This window comes from Passer domesticus, chromosome 4 (genome assembly GCF_036417665.1).
Source record: "Passer domesticus isolate bPasDom1 chromosome 4, bPasDom1.hap1, whole genome shotgun sequence".
Taxonomy (NCBI): domain Eukaryota; kingdom Metazoa; phylum Chordata; class Aves; order Passeriformes; family Passeridae; genus Passer; species Passer domesticus.
The window spans coordinates 36490726-36508289 of NC_087477.1; the positions used below are offsets into that span (position 1 = coordinate 36490726).

At 38.3% G+C, this 17564-nt stretch overlaps 1 protein-coding gene across 2 annotated transcripts in view; it reads right to left on the reverse strand.

The window, feature by feature from the left end:
• Nucleotides 1-402: 402 nt before the first annotated feature.
• The window catches only part of PPA2 (inorganic pyrophosphatase 2), a 34738-nt gene continuing 17576 nt past the window's right edge, over nucleotides 403-17564 (reverse strand). For both annotated transcript variants that reach the window (XM_064417131.1, XM_064417132.1), the window contains 6 exons: nucleotides 16821-16947; nucleotides 9084-9211; nucleotides 7210-7295; nucleotides 6164-6233; nucleotides 1644-1683; nucleotides 403-588 (listed from right to left, as the gene is read on the reverse strand). In XM_064417131.1, coding sequence (XP_064273201.1) covers nucleotides 560-588; nucleotides 1644-1683; nucleotides 6164-6233; nucleotides 7210-7295; nucleotides 9084-9211; nucleotides 16821-16947 — 480 coding nt within the window. In that variant the 3' untranslated portion in view covers nucleotides 403-559. The remainder of the gene's footprint in view (nucleotides 589-1643; nucleotides 1684-6163; nucleotides 6234-7209; nucleotides 7296-9083; nucleotides 9212-16820; nucleotides 16948-17564) is intronic.

Here is a 17564-nt window from a genome sequence, read left to right on the forward strand (position 1 = left end):
GAGGAATGTTTTATTTTTTTTTTTTTAAAGCAAGCATGCTCTGCTCCTAACTCTATGAAGCCTGCAGAGACAACTGGGCACAAAAGTAAATGCAACTCAGGAAACAGTCACCTATCAAAGAACATGGTAAACTCCTAAGCCTCTTACATAAAGATTACTGTCAACTTCAAACGGATTATAGTCAGGGTGGCCAGAAAAGCCCTGAGACAGAAATTAACACCCAATGGTTCAATTATTCCAAAATCTGGAGAACAGGGTTGAGGACAACTTATCTCTCATCTCGTTTGGTACACCTCATGAGTGGATAAGAGCAGTTCTGCAGTTGTGAGATTCAGAAACAAACAAGCAAGCAACCCCTCCTCTTCCCTCTGCTCCACCCTACACAGACATAGAAAGGAAACATTAATTTTATAATGGCAGAGTTTATTTACATTAGAGAAGGTTTACACAAGTTGAAAAGTTGTTTCAACAGGAATCCAACAATCAGTGCTTTTGTCCATCTTCAAAGAAAGGGATGATTTTTAAGATTTGATGATGCACCTTCAGAAGACCTTGATGATCACTTGGGGAAAAAGTACCAGGAATCAACTAAAGTAAACAAACAAAAAAATACAAGAGTGACATTAGTTCTACACAACTAGTCATACAAAACACTTGATAAAACAACATTCTGCCCTTTCATCTACCTTCCCTCCCATAACAATACTGCTATGTTAACAGCATTAACTGTGTTAGCTCTATTCCCCGCCCTGAGAAAAGCATGGCCTCAAAATAATATCTGCTTATTTTAAGTTTCGCTGTTCCAATCCTGCAACAAGCTGTAACACTGTCGTGACCATCCCTGGAAAATATCACAGATCAGGCAGATGATGTTCAGTTGTCTGTCAGAGGTCTAAGATCTAATCCTTTGGTAAATAAATGCTATTTATTGGCATGCCATATAAAGGCAAATGGAATGCAACTTGCTTTCCCATGACATGGGCTACACAGATGTTGCTTCTCAAACATTTTGGCACTTGGCTCATGACTAAGTTTAACTTAGTATTTCTGTAACTCTCTCCATCTCAAAAAGCACATATGTCTTCTCTGTAGTTCCTGCCAGTACAAAAATCTTTTTTTGAAGTAGTTAAAACTGAAAATGCAGGATGCATCCTTATTTTTTAAAGAAAAACACATGTTCTGTTAACAAGAAAAACAGTCATAACAGTGACAGGATAAAATTTTGTCTTTAGAACTTACACTTTAAAAGTAGGTATGGTAATGTCAATTTTAGGAAAGGAGCTGTTTATTTGATTAGTTAGCTACTGTGAGGAACGGACAAAAACTAAGGCAAAGCAACCTATCTCCTTTAGAAAGGATAAATGTCATGCATTTGCCTAGTATGATCAGTAAGAGAAAAATTTTGTCTTCTTATCTTTTTATGTGGACTACACTTTCATGCAAAACTAATCTTCTCCCACAAAGCATTTATGAATTTCTGTTCATGTTCTATTTAGCAGGAGACAGGCAATACCATATGACAGGATATAACTATTATAATTTTCATATACACAAAACTGCCTTTTTGCAACAAAACAGTTTTCATGTCAATTTTTAAAGCCAGCAATTAAGAGAAGTCATATGACAACTCAGAAAAAAGGTACCTTCTGGGGAAACAGGCTCTCCATTCATAAATGCTGGTGCCTAAAATAGAGAAAAAAAAAGATAGGAAAAAAACCCAAACCAACATCTCAGTACTTACTTAAGGTTTCACAGATAGCACCCAAATTCAAAAGTATTTTAATGCTCAAGTCAAGAGATACTAACTAAACCAGAATTTTCTGTTGCCCCCACAGGACAATATTCTACCTTACAGATTTCTCATTTCCACTGTACAAATTTCTTTGTTGCTCCTAAAAGACAAAGCACATGAAGAATGAGTGATAGATTAACATCTTACCTAATGCAATGGGGATTTTTGAGGACTGTACCACCTTTGAGAATAACAGGATTTGTTGTTTACATCTAAAGAGTATAATAACTAGAAAGGGATTTTTACATGCTTCACTGTCAGGTATGCATGTGAATACCTACACACACATACAATTTACATTAAATACACAAGCAAACTATTTAAAACAAATGTGTGATGATTCTCTTTTACAATTCCATTTTGACAGAATAATTCCAATCTGTAGAAAGTGACTGTTTGTTTTAAAATTCAGGTCTGGCATTTCAAAGCTGGATATGCCACTATTCAATCAGACAGGGAGTGTGCAGTCTGTCTTGTCCTGTAACTTAAAGGACAAAATTAAAGACACTTTTAACACATGTGGGATCACCCTGCCTCATGATGAGGACTAATCTTCCACTGCCTTTCCTTAGCACAGCAGCACTCAGGCTGAGCTGCACTGGTGTGACACAGCCTTCCTGCATCTGAGCAGGCACAGGGCTCTGAACACTGAAGAGCAGAACAAAGCCCATGAGGAGGGAAGGAAGAAGGAGTATTCTTCTTCCCACTTCACCCAGGTTAATTATTTTCATGGGGAGGGGTTATGTGACTGGTCTGAAAGAAGGTACCAGTATGACAAACATAACCCAGATCCCATCAGCAGAATATCCCCTCTCTTTCCAGCAAAACCCAAGCTTTATCTCATATGGCAGGGAGATCCAGAGGTCACCAGTTATAAACAGGTGCCTGCCACTTCTGCTCAAAAAGCCTGAGATAAGGACTCAGTACTTTCCCACCATGACCAGATCAAAATCTCATCTCACTGAACCAAGACTCTCTTCACTACACAATACTTTCACCTGGAACACCTTTTAAAAACCAAATAAAATAATTAATTAATAAAAACAAACCCCAGACTAACAACCTCACTAACCTTTTGTTTCACTACTGGTCACTACAGAAAATTCTACCTTTACTAAATCCCAAATGGAAATGTCCTCACAGAAAGTGTGTAGGGAGAAAGGCAGTAAACAAACTTTCTTGCTTAGATCTAAATTATCCAAAACACATCAATAAATATACAGATTCAAATTTGGTTAGAGATTTCTTTAAATAATCAGGAAAAGCCAAATATTTTTCCCTGTAAAACACTGTTCTGCATTTTATCAAAAGAGACATCCACCAGCAAAGCTTTCCTAGTTCACTTTCCAGTATTATAAGAGACTTATGTGCTAAGTCTGAGAAACATTGCTCTACTAACTATATATAGATTGTCTTGGAGATTTTCCAACTTGCAAAGTCCTCAGCAGCTTCTTCACAGAGCAAGTAATTCTTAAGATTAATATTAAACAAAGGCTTGGTGGTTCTGGTCAGTTTTACAGATGGCAACACTTAAAAGCCTGAAATAAACAGTGTATCTTAGCACTAACACATTCATCTACAAAGTTCTATGACTCCTGGGTTTAATGGGCAACATATACTGACGCTGGAGCTGAGATACAGATGAAACAACTTTCAGAGGCTATAGAACATCAGAAATTTTCACTATGTAGTGTTAAAATTCATCTAAATTTGTAGTTGCAGGGGTCTGGTGTAATTTTGGCTGGTTCAAATGTTCAGTATGTGCTCTTATATGCACAGGTTATCTTCTATCTCTTTGGAATTGATTGTCATGACAATTCACTTGCTGTGGAATCATTCTTAGCTTGTCCCCAAGATGCCAACCATCTAGAAACTCCCTCAGTGGAGTGGAAATTCCCCAACCCAGACAAGCCATTCTAGTTCCTCATCTGTAAAGTAACAAAAGGTCAAATAATTCTGAGAACAACTGGACTACCTTGGGAACTACCCAGTCAAAATCTATAGGAAATTCTGATTAGTGCACGCTTGGTAAGGATTTGAACATTTTCTATTTAGTTCTGTTATAATTCTCTTCCTCACCGTGAAAACTCTTCCACAGCAGTAGTGACTGTTACCTCTTGGCGTCTTCGGGGTTTTTTTTGTTTTGTTCCAGAGTTTTTTTGAAAACTCAATATATCTGATTTAAGGCAATAATCACTTGCTCAAAAATGCTGCAACTGAAATCTGACACTGGAAAAAGAATTGTAGGGAACCAGCTCTCACTGCAGAAATTGCTCAGAAATTTTGCAGTAGCTGAAATAAATTTCTCAATGTGCTTGCATACAAGATCTGCTTCAGCTTTCATTATTTTGTTTTTATCCAGGACCTAATTGATGGATATAAATTAGAAGAAAATGTGTCTACTTTTAGTTTAAATTTAAAAAAAAGAAACAACACCAAAAACCCAAACAAAACCCTCTGCAAACACAGGCAGCTTTCATTTGAAATCACCACAGCCATTAAAATTCTGCAGCCAACACTCACGTACTTTCACTTCAGTGTGAAAGAGATGAATGTCTGACAACCAAAGCACGCAGTGTAGTGCATTAGACAAAAAGATACCTGCTTAAAATGTGCAAGTCAACCTTCCTGCTTATATTTAGAGTTCAACTGTCCACAATTCCTATTTCAAGGCCATTTTTACTTTAGTTATAGCAAATTGGCAACTGCATGCAGTATGAACAGCATTTATAATAGAGTATTGCATATCTTCCCTGTCTGGAAAGCACCAAGAGGCAGTGCCCTTCAAAGATGCAATTAAAATACTTAGACTGAACTGAAACAGAACGATAGAAAGGAATATGTGGGAACAACTTCACAAAAATACCATCACTTAAATGAATGTGAGGCACAAAAAAAGACAGGAAGTCATACTATTTGATAAGAAGGGAAGCTTTCAAATAAGAAAGGCATTACAGTTTGATAAAAGGTATCTATTTTATGAATTGATTTTACTAACTTCCTCCCCCAAAAACCACGTAAAAAAATATTTGTTATTGAGAAACAAAGTAAGACATACTGCTGATTTAATAATTATTTGCCCTGCATGCCTCAAAGTACAAAGAGCAGAGAATGTAAAAGGAAATATTCCTTTGCACATTTGCCACAATTCAAATATATTTGGACTTGAAGTTTTAGTTACATTTAAAGACTCATAGTTATTGTAAATTTGGAAGTACAGAGAAGGTAAATACTTGCTATTAGCTGCGACTGGCATGTCTAAAATCATATTTGAATTCCAAAATGAGTTTTTCTTTCATTTAAAATTTACAGTCCCATTAATCAACATTCACAAATGCAACACAGAGATGCTTTAAAAGAAGTGCAGAAAGCAAGGTATCTGAATAGGAAAAAAGTTTGGTTTGACACATCTTTATGACTTAAACCAACAATTCTTTCCAACTGAGAGTCTTATTTGCTTGTAACAAAACAGCATCCAGGACAACACATTCTTACTAGAAATGCTGTTGGAATGTTAACTGCACAGACAGTGACAGCGTGTCCTTTGACACCTGAGCTTGCATAATTGCTGTGACTGTTGAGTCAAAACACTGGGTGCCCTGGCAGCCATGCACACATGCAAAGTACCTCATGTGGTCATGAACACAGGCTCAATCACAGCCTATGTTTGAAAAGAAAAAGTAATACTTGGGGGCACATTTCTCCATGTAATTTCTGGAAACCTTGCTTAATTTCTGGCATCGAAACTAGTATTTTGAAATGGAAAAAATTCTCCTCCACTAACATTTGCACATGAAAGCATCAAACCTGCAGGACATTTTTCTTGCCTGAACAGGAAACCTGCATGTTTTAATTTTATGTTAATTTTCAGAATATGACAAGTATTCTTTAAGAAAAATTCAAATAAGCATCCAATCTCTTTCGGCATTGCATTTAATTATGCAAGTAGACAAACAAAGGATCTGTTTAGTGATTAGGGACTACAGTCAGCTCGTCAATGAGTTCTAACACTGGGTGGTAACTCATGGCAACAGGGGAGACAGAGAAGACAGCAGGCTAGATACAAACAGCAATCCATCTTGCTATTCAGGATCAGAAGAAAAAGCACCACAGAAGGAGAAAAAACAAAACAAAAGAACTTCACCAGAACAGTAATGAACCTTCCATAAAGCACAACTGGACCACTGCAATGAAAAGTTTATATCACAGCGCTTACCTCTCCCCCACAACCTTTCTGTTCCTCCTTTACTTAAATTTTTGCTTAAAGAAGGACTATTTCAATTTAGCTGCTTTATTTCAGTTTTGGAGTTCTGAATTTTCCAATTCACCATTAAAAGGAAAAAAGGGATGAAAAAAAGTAAATATCCTTACTGACTGCACAATCGATCGGGCATCCTCCTCACTGCAACAAAATGGGCTGCCATTCACCAGAATATTTGTGCTGAAAAATAAAATTAAAAAGCTGCTTTATCCATCAGCAGTAAAGAGCCACACACAATTCAGTACTTATGGAAAAAACCCACCATCACATATAGAGCTAGGAAATGTGTATCTGCAAGAGATGAGGAAGCAAAAGCCACAAAGTAAGGCTGGAAGGAACAGGTGTGTGGAAGGGTGTTCTTTGTTTCTCTGAGTTTGAGGAGGTGTCTAGGCTGTGTATTCTGTATTAATGCAAGCAATGCTCTCACAGTGCTTTTGGCTGCTAGCTTGGATACAGTGCAGAGGACCACAGTTAAGAAGCTAAATTCCCCCAAGAAGTCAGCAGAAATAAACTGGCACTTCCTGAGGGAGCTAAGGAACACCTAGATGGCTAGCGGAGATGATGTGCCTTGCAGGATGGCCAGATTTGGACCCAGATCATTGAAGTAACAGCAGGTTACTTCAGCAACCCACCTGTAGTATCTAACAAGAAGGAAAAACAGGCCAAAATTCTACACCTACATAAAGCAGCAGACACCTACAGTATTTCCAGACAAACTCTGGGACAACATCATTGGCAGAAATGTTTTCCTATGAATCTGTATCCTTTCACACCAAAAATTAGTTTGATCATGAGTTTTTAAGGTCCTACAGAATAAACTGCACAAACTTCAAATCCCCAAAACAACACAATGAACAATGACAAGAGGCCCAAGATTCTCTCAAAACAATTCTGAACAAATACTCTGGGGCCATTTCTCAAAAGCTGAAGTAATGAATGCCACATCTATGTAATCAATATATTTCTGGAGCCACTTACCAGTAAATCATCATCATACAAGGAGCAATTAGTCAATCATGCTTTATTATCAATTCATATTCCTGTCATCTCAAATTTAAAAAAAAAAAAATCTAAGTAATTCATGGACAGTTGCAACTTGTTGAATAGCACCAGTATAGTACAATATGAAGAGCAAGAGAAGTGACTGGATACATACCACTTTATAGCACCTCCATCAACTTTTTTATGAAGCAAAGCTTTCCAGTGTTCATGGGTAGATTTAATAATTTCAACAGCAAAATCCTAGTTTACAACAAGGAAAGTTTTGTGAATTAAAAGGTTATTAAACAGAAAAAAGCCACAGAACTAGTTTATTAAAACATACTATTTCCTATGTTATTTTAAGGCACCTCCTTTGAAGCCTCATTAAATTTCTGAAGAATAGTACACCCTTTTTATGTAAAGAAACAAACACTATTTATCAAATATATTGGCAACACATTCAGGACTTTCCCTCAGTCTGCAGACACAAAATATGAATGCTACATGAAAGAAATGAAACAGCACTAGATGCTACAGAGATCCCTACTGCTGTAGAAAATTGAACCAGGCTCTAAATGGGATCAAGTGTGTGAGCTATGACTCCACCCTTACAGATGCAGGTCAGAGTTCGGGTTTCCCCTCTAGAGGCATAATTTGCATTTACTTTATTAATGCCCAGTCATATACTTAAGCATTTGCAAGAACATAGTATGTCAGCTGCTTAACAGTTTCTGCTTGATTGAAAGGAAAATAATATTGGGGGTGGGGCTGGGATGAAAAAACTTCCAAAAATTAAAGTAAAATAAGCCCTGTGTCCAGATGATGACTGCTAAACTTGCAAAAAAGCTGCCAACTGAACATTCACATTTGTTAACAAGGAGTGACTTGGAAAAGTGCCATTGGAACATTGTGAACTTCACCAGAGCTGCTGGAGCACAGCCACAGCTGCCTCGCTACATCCTGGGTCTCTAGAAATGCTTGAGAATTATTCAAGTGCTCCAAACCAGCTATCTCAGGGCATTTAGTGCTTTCAGGCTGAACTCCAATGGCCTGACAGGGATACACTGGTTTACTGTCACTCTGCAGTGCAGGAATACCTCTAAGAGCAGTTCCTGGGAGAACAGGGGACAGACCAGGCTATCAAGCCTTACAACTCCACAACTGATTGATTTAAAAGGCAGTTTTAGTGCAGAGGGGAGTCAGGGCATTTCTTTAACCAGACAAAGCACGTTAAAGTTGCCCGTGCTGGTTAGAAGGCATTATGTAACTCTGACAGCACCTTGCAAGGCTGAACTGGCTGACACATGGACATCATTCATGAGAAACCTGTGATTCTTTGCCAAGAATAATCTATGCAGAGCATGCAGTACACAAGCTGCAAAGTAATTTTACTCAAATCACATACAATTTCTCTGGAAAAATCCAGGTATTTCCTTCAACAAAGTCTATTCCCTAGTCTGATCTCCTTTCAAACACTAATCATTCTTACTGTAAGTAGTTTAAAAAGCTGTTCTTTTTTTTCTTAAAAAAAGGACAGTAATTTTTCAGCCTTTGAAAGGCTGAAAAGGCTTTGAAGCCAAACACTTCAAATATTTTTACAGAGATTTACCAGAAAAAAGTATGCCTTGAGCAAATACAAAATATGAAAAAATCTGTAACCCATTGTCTTAAACTGCATACCCTAAAAACAAAAGTCAGAAAATTATATCAACAGGACTATAAAAACACCTGAAAAGACAATTTGTTTATTACTCTGACATGGAGAATGAAAATGCTTTGAAAACCACCTACAAACACACAGATGCATGAGTAAATCTCATCAGGATTAGGACTAAAAAATTTTCCAGACTTTCTTTAATGACCTATGCATTTTTCCTGAACAAAATAGAAGGCAGAAAACATTATTTAATCCTAGCCTAATAAATTGTATACAGAAGTCCCTCCCATCAAAATTCTTTTCATTAAGCCTCCTCCTTTACAATTCTAAAAACTTGACAAGGTATTACACAGTCCACATAACAGAATGATGCATTTTTGATTTTGCATTACCTTGTTTTTAAATTCTCCATTAAAAGCAAAGTGATTTTCTGGTTTACCATCAGGGACTTTATATAACTGGAACCAATCAACTGTAGCCTCAAGATAACCCGGTTTGTGCTTCTTGACATCATCAATATCTGTAGGTTAAAAAGATTAAAAAATAAAAAAAAAGGACTGATCATTTCACTCACAGGTTTCAGAATATTAATTTTTTTAATTTTCCTAAAGAATCTGCAGCAATTTGATTTCACTGAATACTTTTGAAGTCATTGGTAAACTTCACTTTATTTCATTAGCTGCCCATAGTTGCTACCTTATGATTTCACAACCACACTAAGCAGGTAAACCAGCCATCTCCTGCCCTTCATTAATAAAGTTACAATGAATGAAAGGACCATATTTGTGAAAGGAGAAGAAAAATCCTTATTTATCTCAGTAGGCAGCCCTTGCAATACTTAGATTATTCACTGACGCAATTTTTCCTCCAGCAAGTGCAGGGACTATGAGCATTTTTTGATAATGGAAGAATAACTATAAAAACAATTTCAACACATGGATCTTTAAACCAGCACCTCTAAACAAAATACAGGCTTGACCTGTCAACATTATACTAAAAGGCACTTTTTTTGCTCACATTAGTTCCAAATTCATCCCCTTTAAGACATGAGAAAGACATGCCAGGAGCTCTAAACACTAACTTTACTGATAACCTTGTGGTATCTGCATACTCAGATATCTGAGGATGGTAACTGAGTGGTATCTGCATACAGTGATAAACAATTCCACCTCTACAATCCTGATGGACAAAGATGTGACAGGACACCAAGAGGAATGTATTCCATTTGTGGGACACCCTTGTGAAACAGAGATGACCACAGCCATGGTGTGTACAGGGAGATGAAACATCACAGTAATTCAGCTTGCAGACTACGCTGCCATATCAATGATGCAGTTCTTGATCCTCCACCCCTTACCTGCTGAGCATATCAAATTTTAACAGGCTATCCTTTGAGACTACCACCACTTCTGTCACTTGCAATGTCGTGGTCCTATCAACCTCTTAACAAATTAACTCCCTGGCAACATGTTTACATGGAAAAGCTTTCAACACTACTCTAATTATTTTGATGTAATTAGGAATAAGGATTTCATCCATCCCAGAAGCCAAATACTTTGCATCTGGTGTGATCTATCTATTTCCTTTCCACAGTCACTTCTGATGGAAATGGGAGCTGACATTTTACTGCTGTAGTCTACCAACTATTTCATAACCTCACTCTGCTCAGGCCACCTTCCATGGTGTTACTCTCCTCTAGTGTTCTGCAAGTCACTCGCTCATGTCTCCCTTCCTTATTCCTTCTTGCTCTCTCTCAGTACTGCCTGGTTCCTTCATTATCTTCTCCCATAGGTATGCCTCACTTGATGACATCTGGTCAGCAGTGATTTCTGCTAAGACACTCTTCTGTCTATCCAGTCCTACAAAATGAGAGTTGCTTAGTCCATGGAATTCATACCTAGGCATGTGCTTTCCATCTTTAAGTGCCTAAATGCCTATTAAAATTTCACTGTGAACCTGAACAAAGACATTAAAGTATTTCTGAAGAGAACAATAAGAGGAGAGAAAAGGTCTTGTGCTACAGACCATTCAATTCTCAGTAGACCACCAAGAGAGATGACATGTAGACTGAAGTGGGAGGCCAGACCTATGTGAGAAGATATTCTGCGTGTTAATAGGCATGTCATAGATGCCACTGCCAAATTCCTCTGCATTACCACTACCCAAAGAATAAAGCATAAAACTTTGAAGAACCCCATGTAAATTTTTGCTTTGCACACACTTTACAGGGCTACGTGTTTATGGGCTCAGAGTAAAACACATTTTGAACTTGGCTGCTGGCCATCTGTCTGTAGGAGATCAGGGAATTGCACTGGCAGAATCCCAGAAAAAAACAAGGGCACATAAGGCTGTGCTAGAGGCAGGTCTTCCAGCTGAAATACGTGTTTAAGAGCACAGAAAGCTTTTCACTAGGATGGGTGGGCAAGACCAACCAAGAAGGAATGATTTAGAAAAGGGTGGGATCTTGGTTGGAGGCCAAATGCTTCACTTGGGCACTAATAAAACTGCAGCTCCAATTCAAATCAGTTTCAGGACTCCAATGTATAATCCTGTTCTCTCCAATAAAGAGAACATCCCTCTTCCAATTTGAGCCATTATCATCTCCTCCTCTTGTGGAATTTGAATTCACAGTATCTAACACTTGTTGAAGAGACAGTATCTCCTCAAGTTTGTAAAGCAAATCAGGCTGCTGCAGCAATTTCCTTGGCTCCCAGCAGTGGACAAACTCCCAGACCTCCATCTCCAGACACTACTTAATATCAAGCATACTTTCTCACACTGCTGCTCCTTTTTTCTGGTTCCTGTTCCAGCAAATGTCTCTCCTAACTCTGCTTCTCCACTCCCCCTACTTGGTTATTTGCCTCCTACTCCCATAAAAACTGTTCATCAAAAGTGTTTTACAGTCTACTAATTGGCACTTGGTACTTTTCTCCATCTGTTGTCTCTTATTTATAGGTTTTATTTATACTTATTTGAAGGACTCAAATATTAGGATAGGCTTTGGGACAGACCTTCATTATCTCCCTTTGTTAGAGATTCTATCTTCATGGATAGAATCCTCTCCCTGAATTTCACACTCTCTACTGGAAAATACCTTGCCTAAGTACAATGACTAAACACAATCATACTACAGCATTATATGGATGGATTATACTCTGGTTTTGAGGACTTAAGGGGGACATTGGTTGCTTTTATTTTCTGGGTTCCTTGCAAGTTATTCTCCTTCATCCCTACGCTTCACTATTCTTTACTATAAGGGACAGCTACTGAACATCAAATAAAATTTGAATGTTTGACTAAAAAAAAAAAAAAAAAAAACAAAACTCCAGAACATCTGTATTATTAGGGAAGTTGGTGGCAAGCAGAAGAAAAAAGGGCAACAATGCAACAAAACAAACCCCAGAAAAGTATCAATGCTGTTGCTGTGGAGTCAGCATGTAATACAAAATACAAGGAAAACAGCAGCTCTTGCATCACTCACTCAACAGCCACCTCCTCTTCAGTTCATTAAAAGTCACCACAGACAAACCTGAAAGACAGTTTGTCTTCCAAATTTGAACAGCCTCTTTGGGATATCAGGGGGGAAAGGAGAAAACCCACATTCAGAAAACAAAAAAGTAAGCAAAAGGTAAAAGAAAAGATCACACTAAGCAGTACAATAATTTACTATACTAATATCTACAGAAAGTAGCTTCAAATTACTATGATTTTTAGAAAGCAAACAACTTAGATGTCTTATGCAGCAAACACTGTCAAGACAGTCTTTTTTGATGTTGACTGCTTACTGTCCCTCAGAGCTATGTACTCACACTGATGTTAAAAGGGGTAAAAGGGGCAGGTGGGGGAGCAGCAAGTGTTTACATGGCCTAAAGCAGTTTCATCTCTGCCAAAAGATGAAGTAGATGCTGTTCTTCAAGCCCTGCTCAAAGTATCAGAGCAGGTCAGGCTCCCACAGATACATTATCAGCATTTCCCCACGGAGCTCTAAGTGGGAATTTCTCTACACTGTCTGCATACAACCATAGGTCTCATTTTTCTGGGCACCAAAGTTAAGTGCCAAGGGTTAAAAAGAGACAGCAGATCACATTAAGGGTTGCAGTTCAGTGTCCATAAGGAAAACCCCTAGAGGCTGGCACCATGAACTGCTGCTACCTCTCTGTAAAGGGAGTGAGCTAACATGAATGCAGATCCCAATTCTAGCTGGTTTTACAGAAGAGAGCAACAAAAGCATTTGTACAAAACTACCATTTTTAGTACAACAGATGCTGCTTCTTGCAAGCAAAGCTAAAACAACATGTTTGCAGCAAGCTTTCTAAACAAGGTCTGTGGGAAGAGAGGACATATGTTTTTAATAACATCTTATAAACATTTACAGGAAGCAGCAGCTACATTCCATATAAAGGCATTTGGTGTATTTTGTGCAGGGGGTAGGAAGGGAGCCTTGGTACAGCAAATTAATTTCTTTATACTGAGTGCTTACACCAATCCACAACAAAGGTCTTCTGGGCATGTGCTGCTTCTCTGTGAATAAACACACTCACATGCAAAGGTCTGTAACAATATTTAGTACAAAATATACAATATGCCTTAGTTTTGCCATTTAGGATTTGATCACTAAACCCTATCTTGAGATGTGTATTGTAAAAGTCGAATGGCAGCATAGCACAGTTAACTATACCAGTGCCAGCAAAGGGCAGCACAATAAAGCCAGACATCACCAACTGCTGTTGAATAGATCCTGGCACCTTTCCAGGGAGCAATGGCAGCAAAAATGGCTGCTAAGATTCCAGGCCAATAAATCACCTCCAAAAAGCCATGGACTAATACATGATTAGTCCAATTTGCTGAAGGAGGGCAAGATGACCTTTTGAAAGCCAGACTTGGTACACAATTCCTGCTTCAACTGCCAGTGATTTGTAAAACTTCTTGTCCAGTTTGAAGATGCCACATACATTTAGACCAAATCACAGCATAAAACTATCACTCATCCCTTCTGAACCCAAACTAGATAAGCTTTAGATATACAAGTGAACTCCAATATATTAAATTCAATCCAGACTATGAGATAAGCAGAGATAAGCAGACAAGCAACCTTTCTATTCCAAGAATTTACTTCTCCTCCTGGCTGTTTTACTAATTTAAAAAGCAACAACAAAATAAAGAATGCAAGCAAGCCTATTAACCTATAACCAAGATTTAGTGTTTCAGTCTGCAAGGAGGCACTTTTAGGTCTTTTCTCAGAGTTGTTAGGTCTAAAGTTGCTCCCGTGGTCCACTATCAGCCATCTGCCTAGCAACTGCCAGAGCAGAAAGACAACAGCCACAAAGACAGATCTTAATGAAATAGTTGCTTTTAGACTCAAACTAGACATGTGCAGATTTATCTTTCTCACACAGATGTCTGCATGTGACATACCACTTGTATTTGGTGAGAGATTGTCCCCATGCTCACAAGAATTAAGTGCTATTATTTCAAACAGATTACCTTACAAAGTTAGTCCAAAAATACACTAATACCCTGCTATTCCTCCTGATGACACAGCTCCCACTTAAACAGGTGCTAAGCATTGCCTATCATTCCTGGGTATTGTCACTGTAAACAAGAGTTTTTCACTGCTCTGTGTGAAACAGAGTTCTAGGCAGGGTTTCCAATTTAAACTAGTATTTATCAATAAATGCCTGCACAACACAGTCCAGTGGAGTGCTATGAATAAACAATGAGAAGCACTCAGAAGTTGTGACTTCTCAGTTCTGAGTTCTGTGAACTCTCAGAAAAATCAATTGCACTTATGAGAACGATCACAATCCCAGAAGGAGAATATCCCAGGTACCTGGGGTGTGCTTAAAGAGGCAAGGGGAGTCAACACACGGTGCAGGCTCAGGATGGGGTTTGCAAGTAATCACCACTCTGGTGTCTTGAAATTATCTTTTCCAAATGTTCACTGGGGGCTCTGCACATACTGAGCTGAAAGCAAATGTGATGATTCTCAGTGCAGTTGGAAATCTTTAACAAACGATACAGAAGTGACTGGACAGGATTAGAAGGCAACACTTAGCCTCATCTTCCCCAGGAGGCCACCTCCGTAACACAGCAGCACATCAATTACAGAGGGAGAGACTGGTTTTAGCCGTAGCTGCCATCCCTTTATGCTGAAATAATTAACAACTTTGGGAAAGGGGAAAAACAAGTATAAAAGGACATATTGTACTGCCTGCTCTGACAGATTTGTTTGTTTTCAGACTGAAGAATGATTGCTGTTAAACACTGCAAGCCAGTCATGTTTTCTGAAAGCAGACAGGGGTTTTTTTATCCCCCATTTTCTTTCTTCTGTAAATCTTGGGCTGCAACTCCAGTCCCAAAGGGAAATCATATTAAACCGGATAAGTAGTTCTACACTTCTCAAAATCTCAGGACAGTTCTCTTCTTGAAGTTTTGCACATATTACCTGATAAGAAAGGATGCACATAGCAATCAACCACAGGCAATGGTTTGCCCATTCTTCCCACTATTTTTCTTCTTTTTTTAAGATTAAGGCTCTTACTCCTCCCCTCCCAAATAAACTAAAGCTGTAATAGAGCTGATATAAATCAGCCATTACCTGGGGAAAAAAACCCAAAAACCAAACCAACCAAAAAAACAGAGAGAGCTTTCAAATACAGATAGTCAACCCAAAATAATAAATAATATTGGAATAAACTACAACACTTTTGCCCCTGCTTAGTGGACTCCTGAATTCTCTCATCCACTTTTCTGACCACATTCTCTCAGAAATTGCCAGGGAGAAAAGGTAAGTCTTTAAGCAGAACAGTGTCTAGAAATGAAATGCTATTCACTTTTCTTTTAACTACTGACACTTATATTGCATTTTACTGCACATTACAGAGTGGTTTAAATTGATACTGACATTAACAGCAAACTATTACTTACTCTTTCCTTAAGCTGAACTTCTTAATCTCTAACTGTCAAAGTAGTTAAAGAGTCATAAACACTATGCAGTAATTCATCTGCCAAATGATTTTAATCAGCATCAACCCAAGAGTTTCCTTTTCCTCATCTCTTCTTCTCCCCTTCTTTCCCCACAAGTCAAGTATTCTCCATGTGAAAGTAACCTGCAAGAAAACTGAGAATGAAGGGCTAGTCCAGTGATATACTTTACATTCAGAAACCATGAAAAAACCTCAATGTCTGAGAAACACACTTCTTAAAAAAGCTACTGCATTGCTCTATTCCTACAGAAAGGCCACTCTGCACCTTGGTGCTCCCTTACCAACACAGGGCAGGCTCCCATTGTACATACCTAATGGCATATACAGTTTTTGGTTTCCTAACTATCAATTTTAGACAAACCTCCTCACTTAAGTCTCATTATTCCCAGTAATATTACATTTGAGGAAGCAAATCTCCAGTTACCCAGAGAAAAACTGCATTTTACCTGTGCTATGAAAACTAACTTCCTGCAGTTTTAACACAACAGAATTACACCTCATGTGCTATTCAGTATTTGAGTTTCATTTGGATACCAGAAGTCTGATCACAGGGAGGATAAGTTTGAGCAGGATATTTCCCCGTGCACACCTCATCATCATCAAAGCTGATTAGGGTAAGCTGCATTAGCAGTTTATTTTGCCGATTTTCAAGCTAAAAGGTGAAACCTAATTGTTCGTACTAAACAACAAACTCTGGAAGCAACCCTCTTAAAAGTGGCAAGACATTGGAAATGCCTTTTCAGAATGCAACACAATGCCTGTAAATATAAAAGGAACAAACACTTTCAAAAAGGAATACAGTAGCGTGCTACATAAAATAGAGCAGGTAAAAATGCACTATTACATAGTACATGAGCCTGTAATTATTGGAGGTCACTTGCTACGGCAGCTTTGTTTCAGAAGCCAAAAAACTTAACTGCATGCCATGTCCTCTTGAAAATCCAAGCAAACTATTTTAGAAGTTTAGTGTGAAAGCATACATGCCCTACTTGAAGGAAGCACCTGACCTAAACAACAACAATAAAGAAAAAAGCCTTCCCTTTCCACAGTCTGCCTCTTCTTATCCTGGGAGGCCTAAACTCAGGTACCATTCTGCTGTGCGGTTTCTGACATAACTGCATTAGGAAAGACAAAAATACTTGCCATGGATTTTGTGAGCTTCTGGGTCATCTGCACTGATGGCAATTATCTTCCAATCTGTCTCTCCTTCATCAACAAGAGCTAAAACACCCAACACCTTCACCTGAACAATCTCACCAGAAGAATGAACCTGAAACAGAAAGTAATGCCACAAAGATTTGGAAAACAACACGTAAAATTTCTCTTTTACCTTAAAAAATAGTTTTACATTTTTGACCAGCAGGCTGTAACAAAAATTGCAAGATAAATCTGCAAACCCAGTACACATCTCTGTAGTATTTCTAGCCTTTCTCCAGTCAGCATTTATTTAAGTAGACAAATAGCTAAATTTTTTTTCCTTCGTTTTTACCCTAGTTGTCCCACACTTTCTTGGTCTTCCCCACAAACTGCAAGTCTGAAGTGTCTCATACTCATTTTTTAACTTCTTCCTGACCCTTGACTCTCTACTTTCTGAACTCAGGGTCCTAATTTCTGTCTTGCTGTTCCTTCCTCTGGACTCTAATATACACATATCAACACACAGCACTCCCCCAGAAATACCAACACAACCATTTTTGCATTTTCATTGGAACCTTCTCCCTGCCAGCTAATATTTCCTCTTTAACTCTTTCTGGATCCCTGCAAACTGATCTTTAGGTTTCTTACCCAAAGTAAACCACCTTCACTGAAGTCACAAATTAAATTTGCCCCTGCCTAAATATCCTAAGAGATCCCTCTTTCAAACTCGTCCATTTCATAACCTCAATT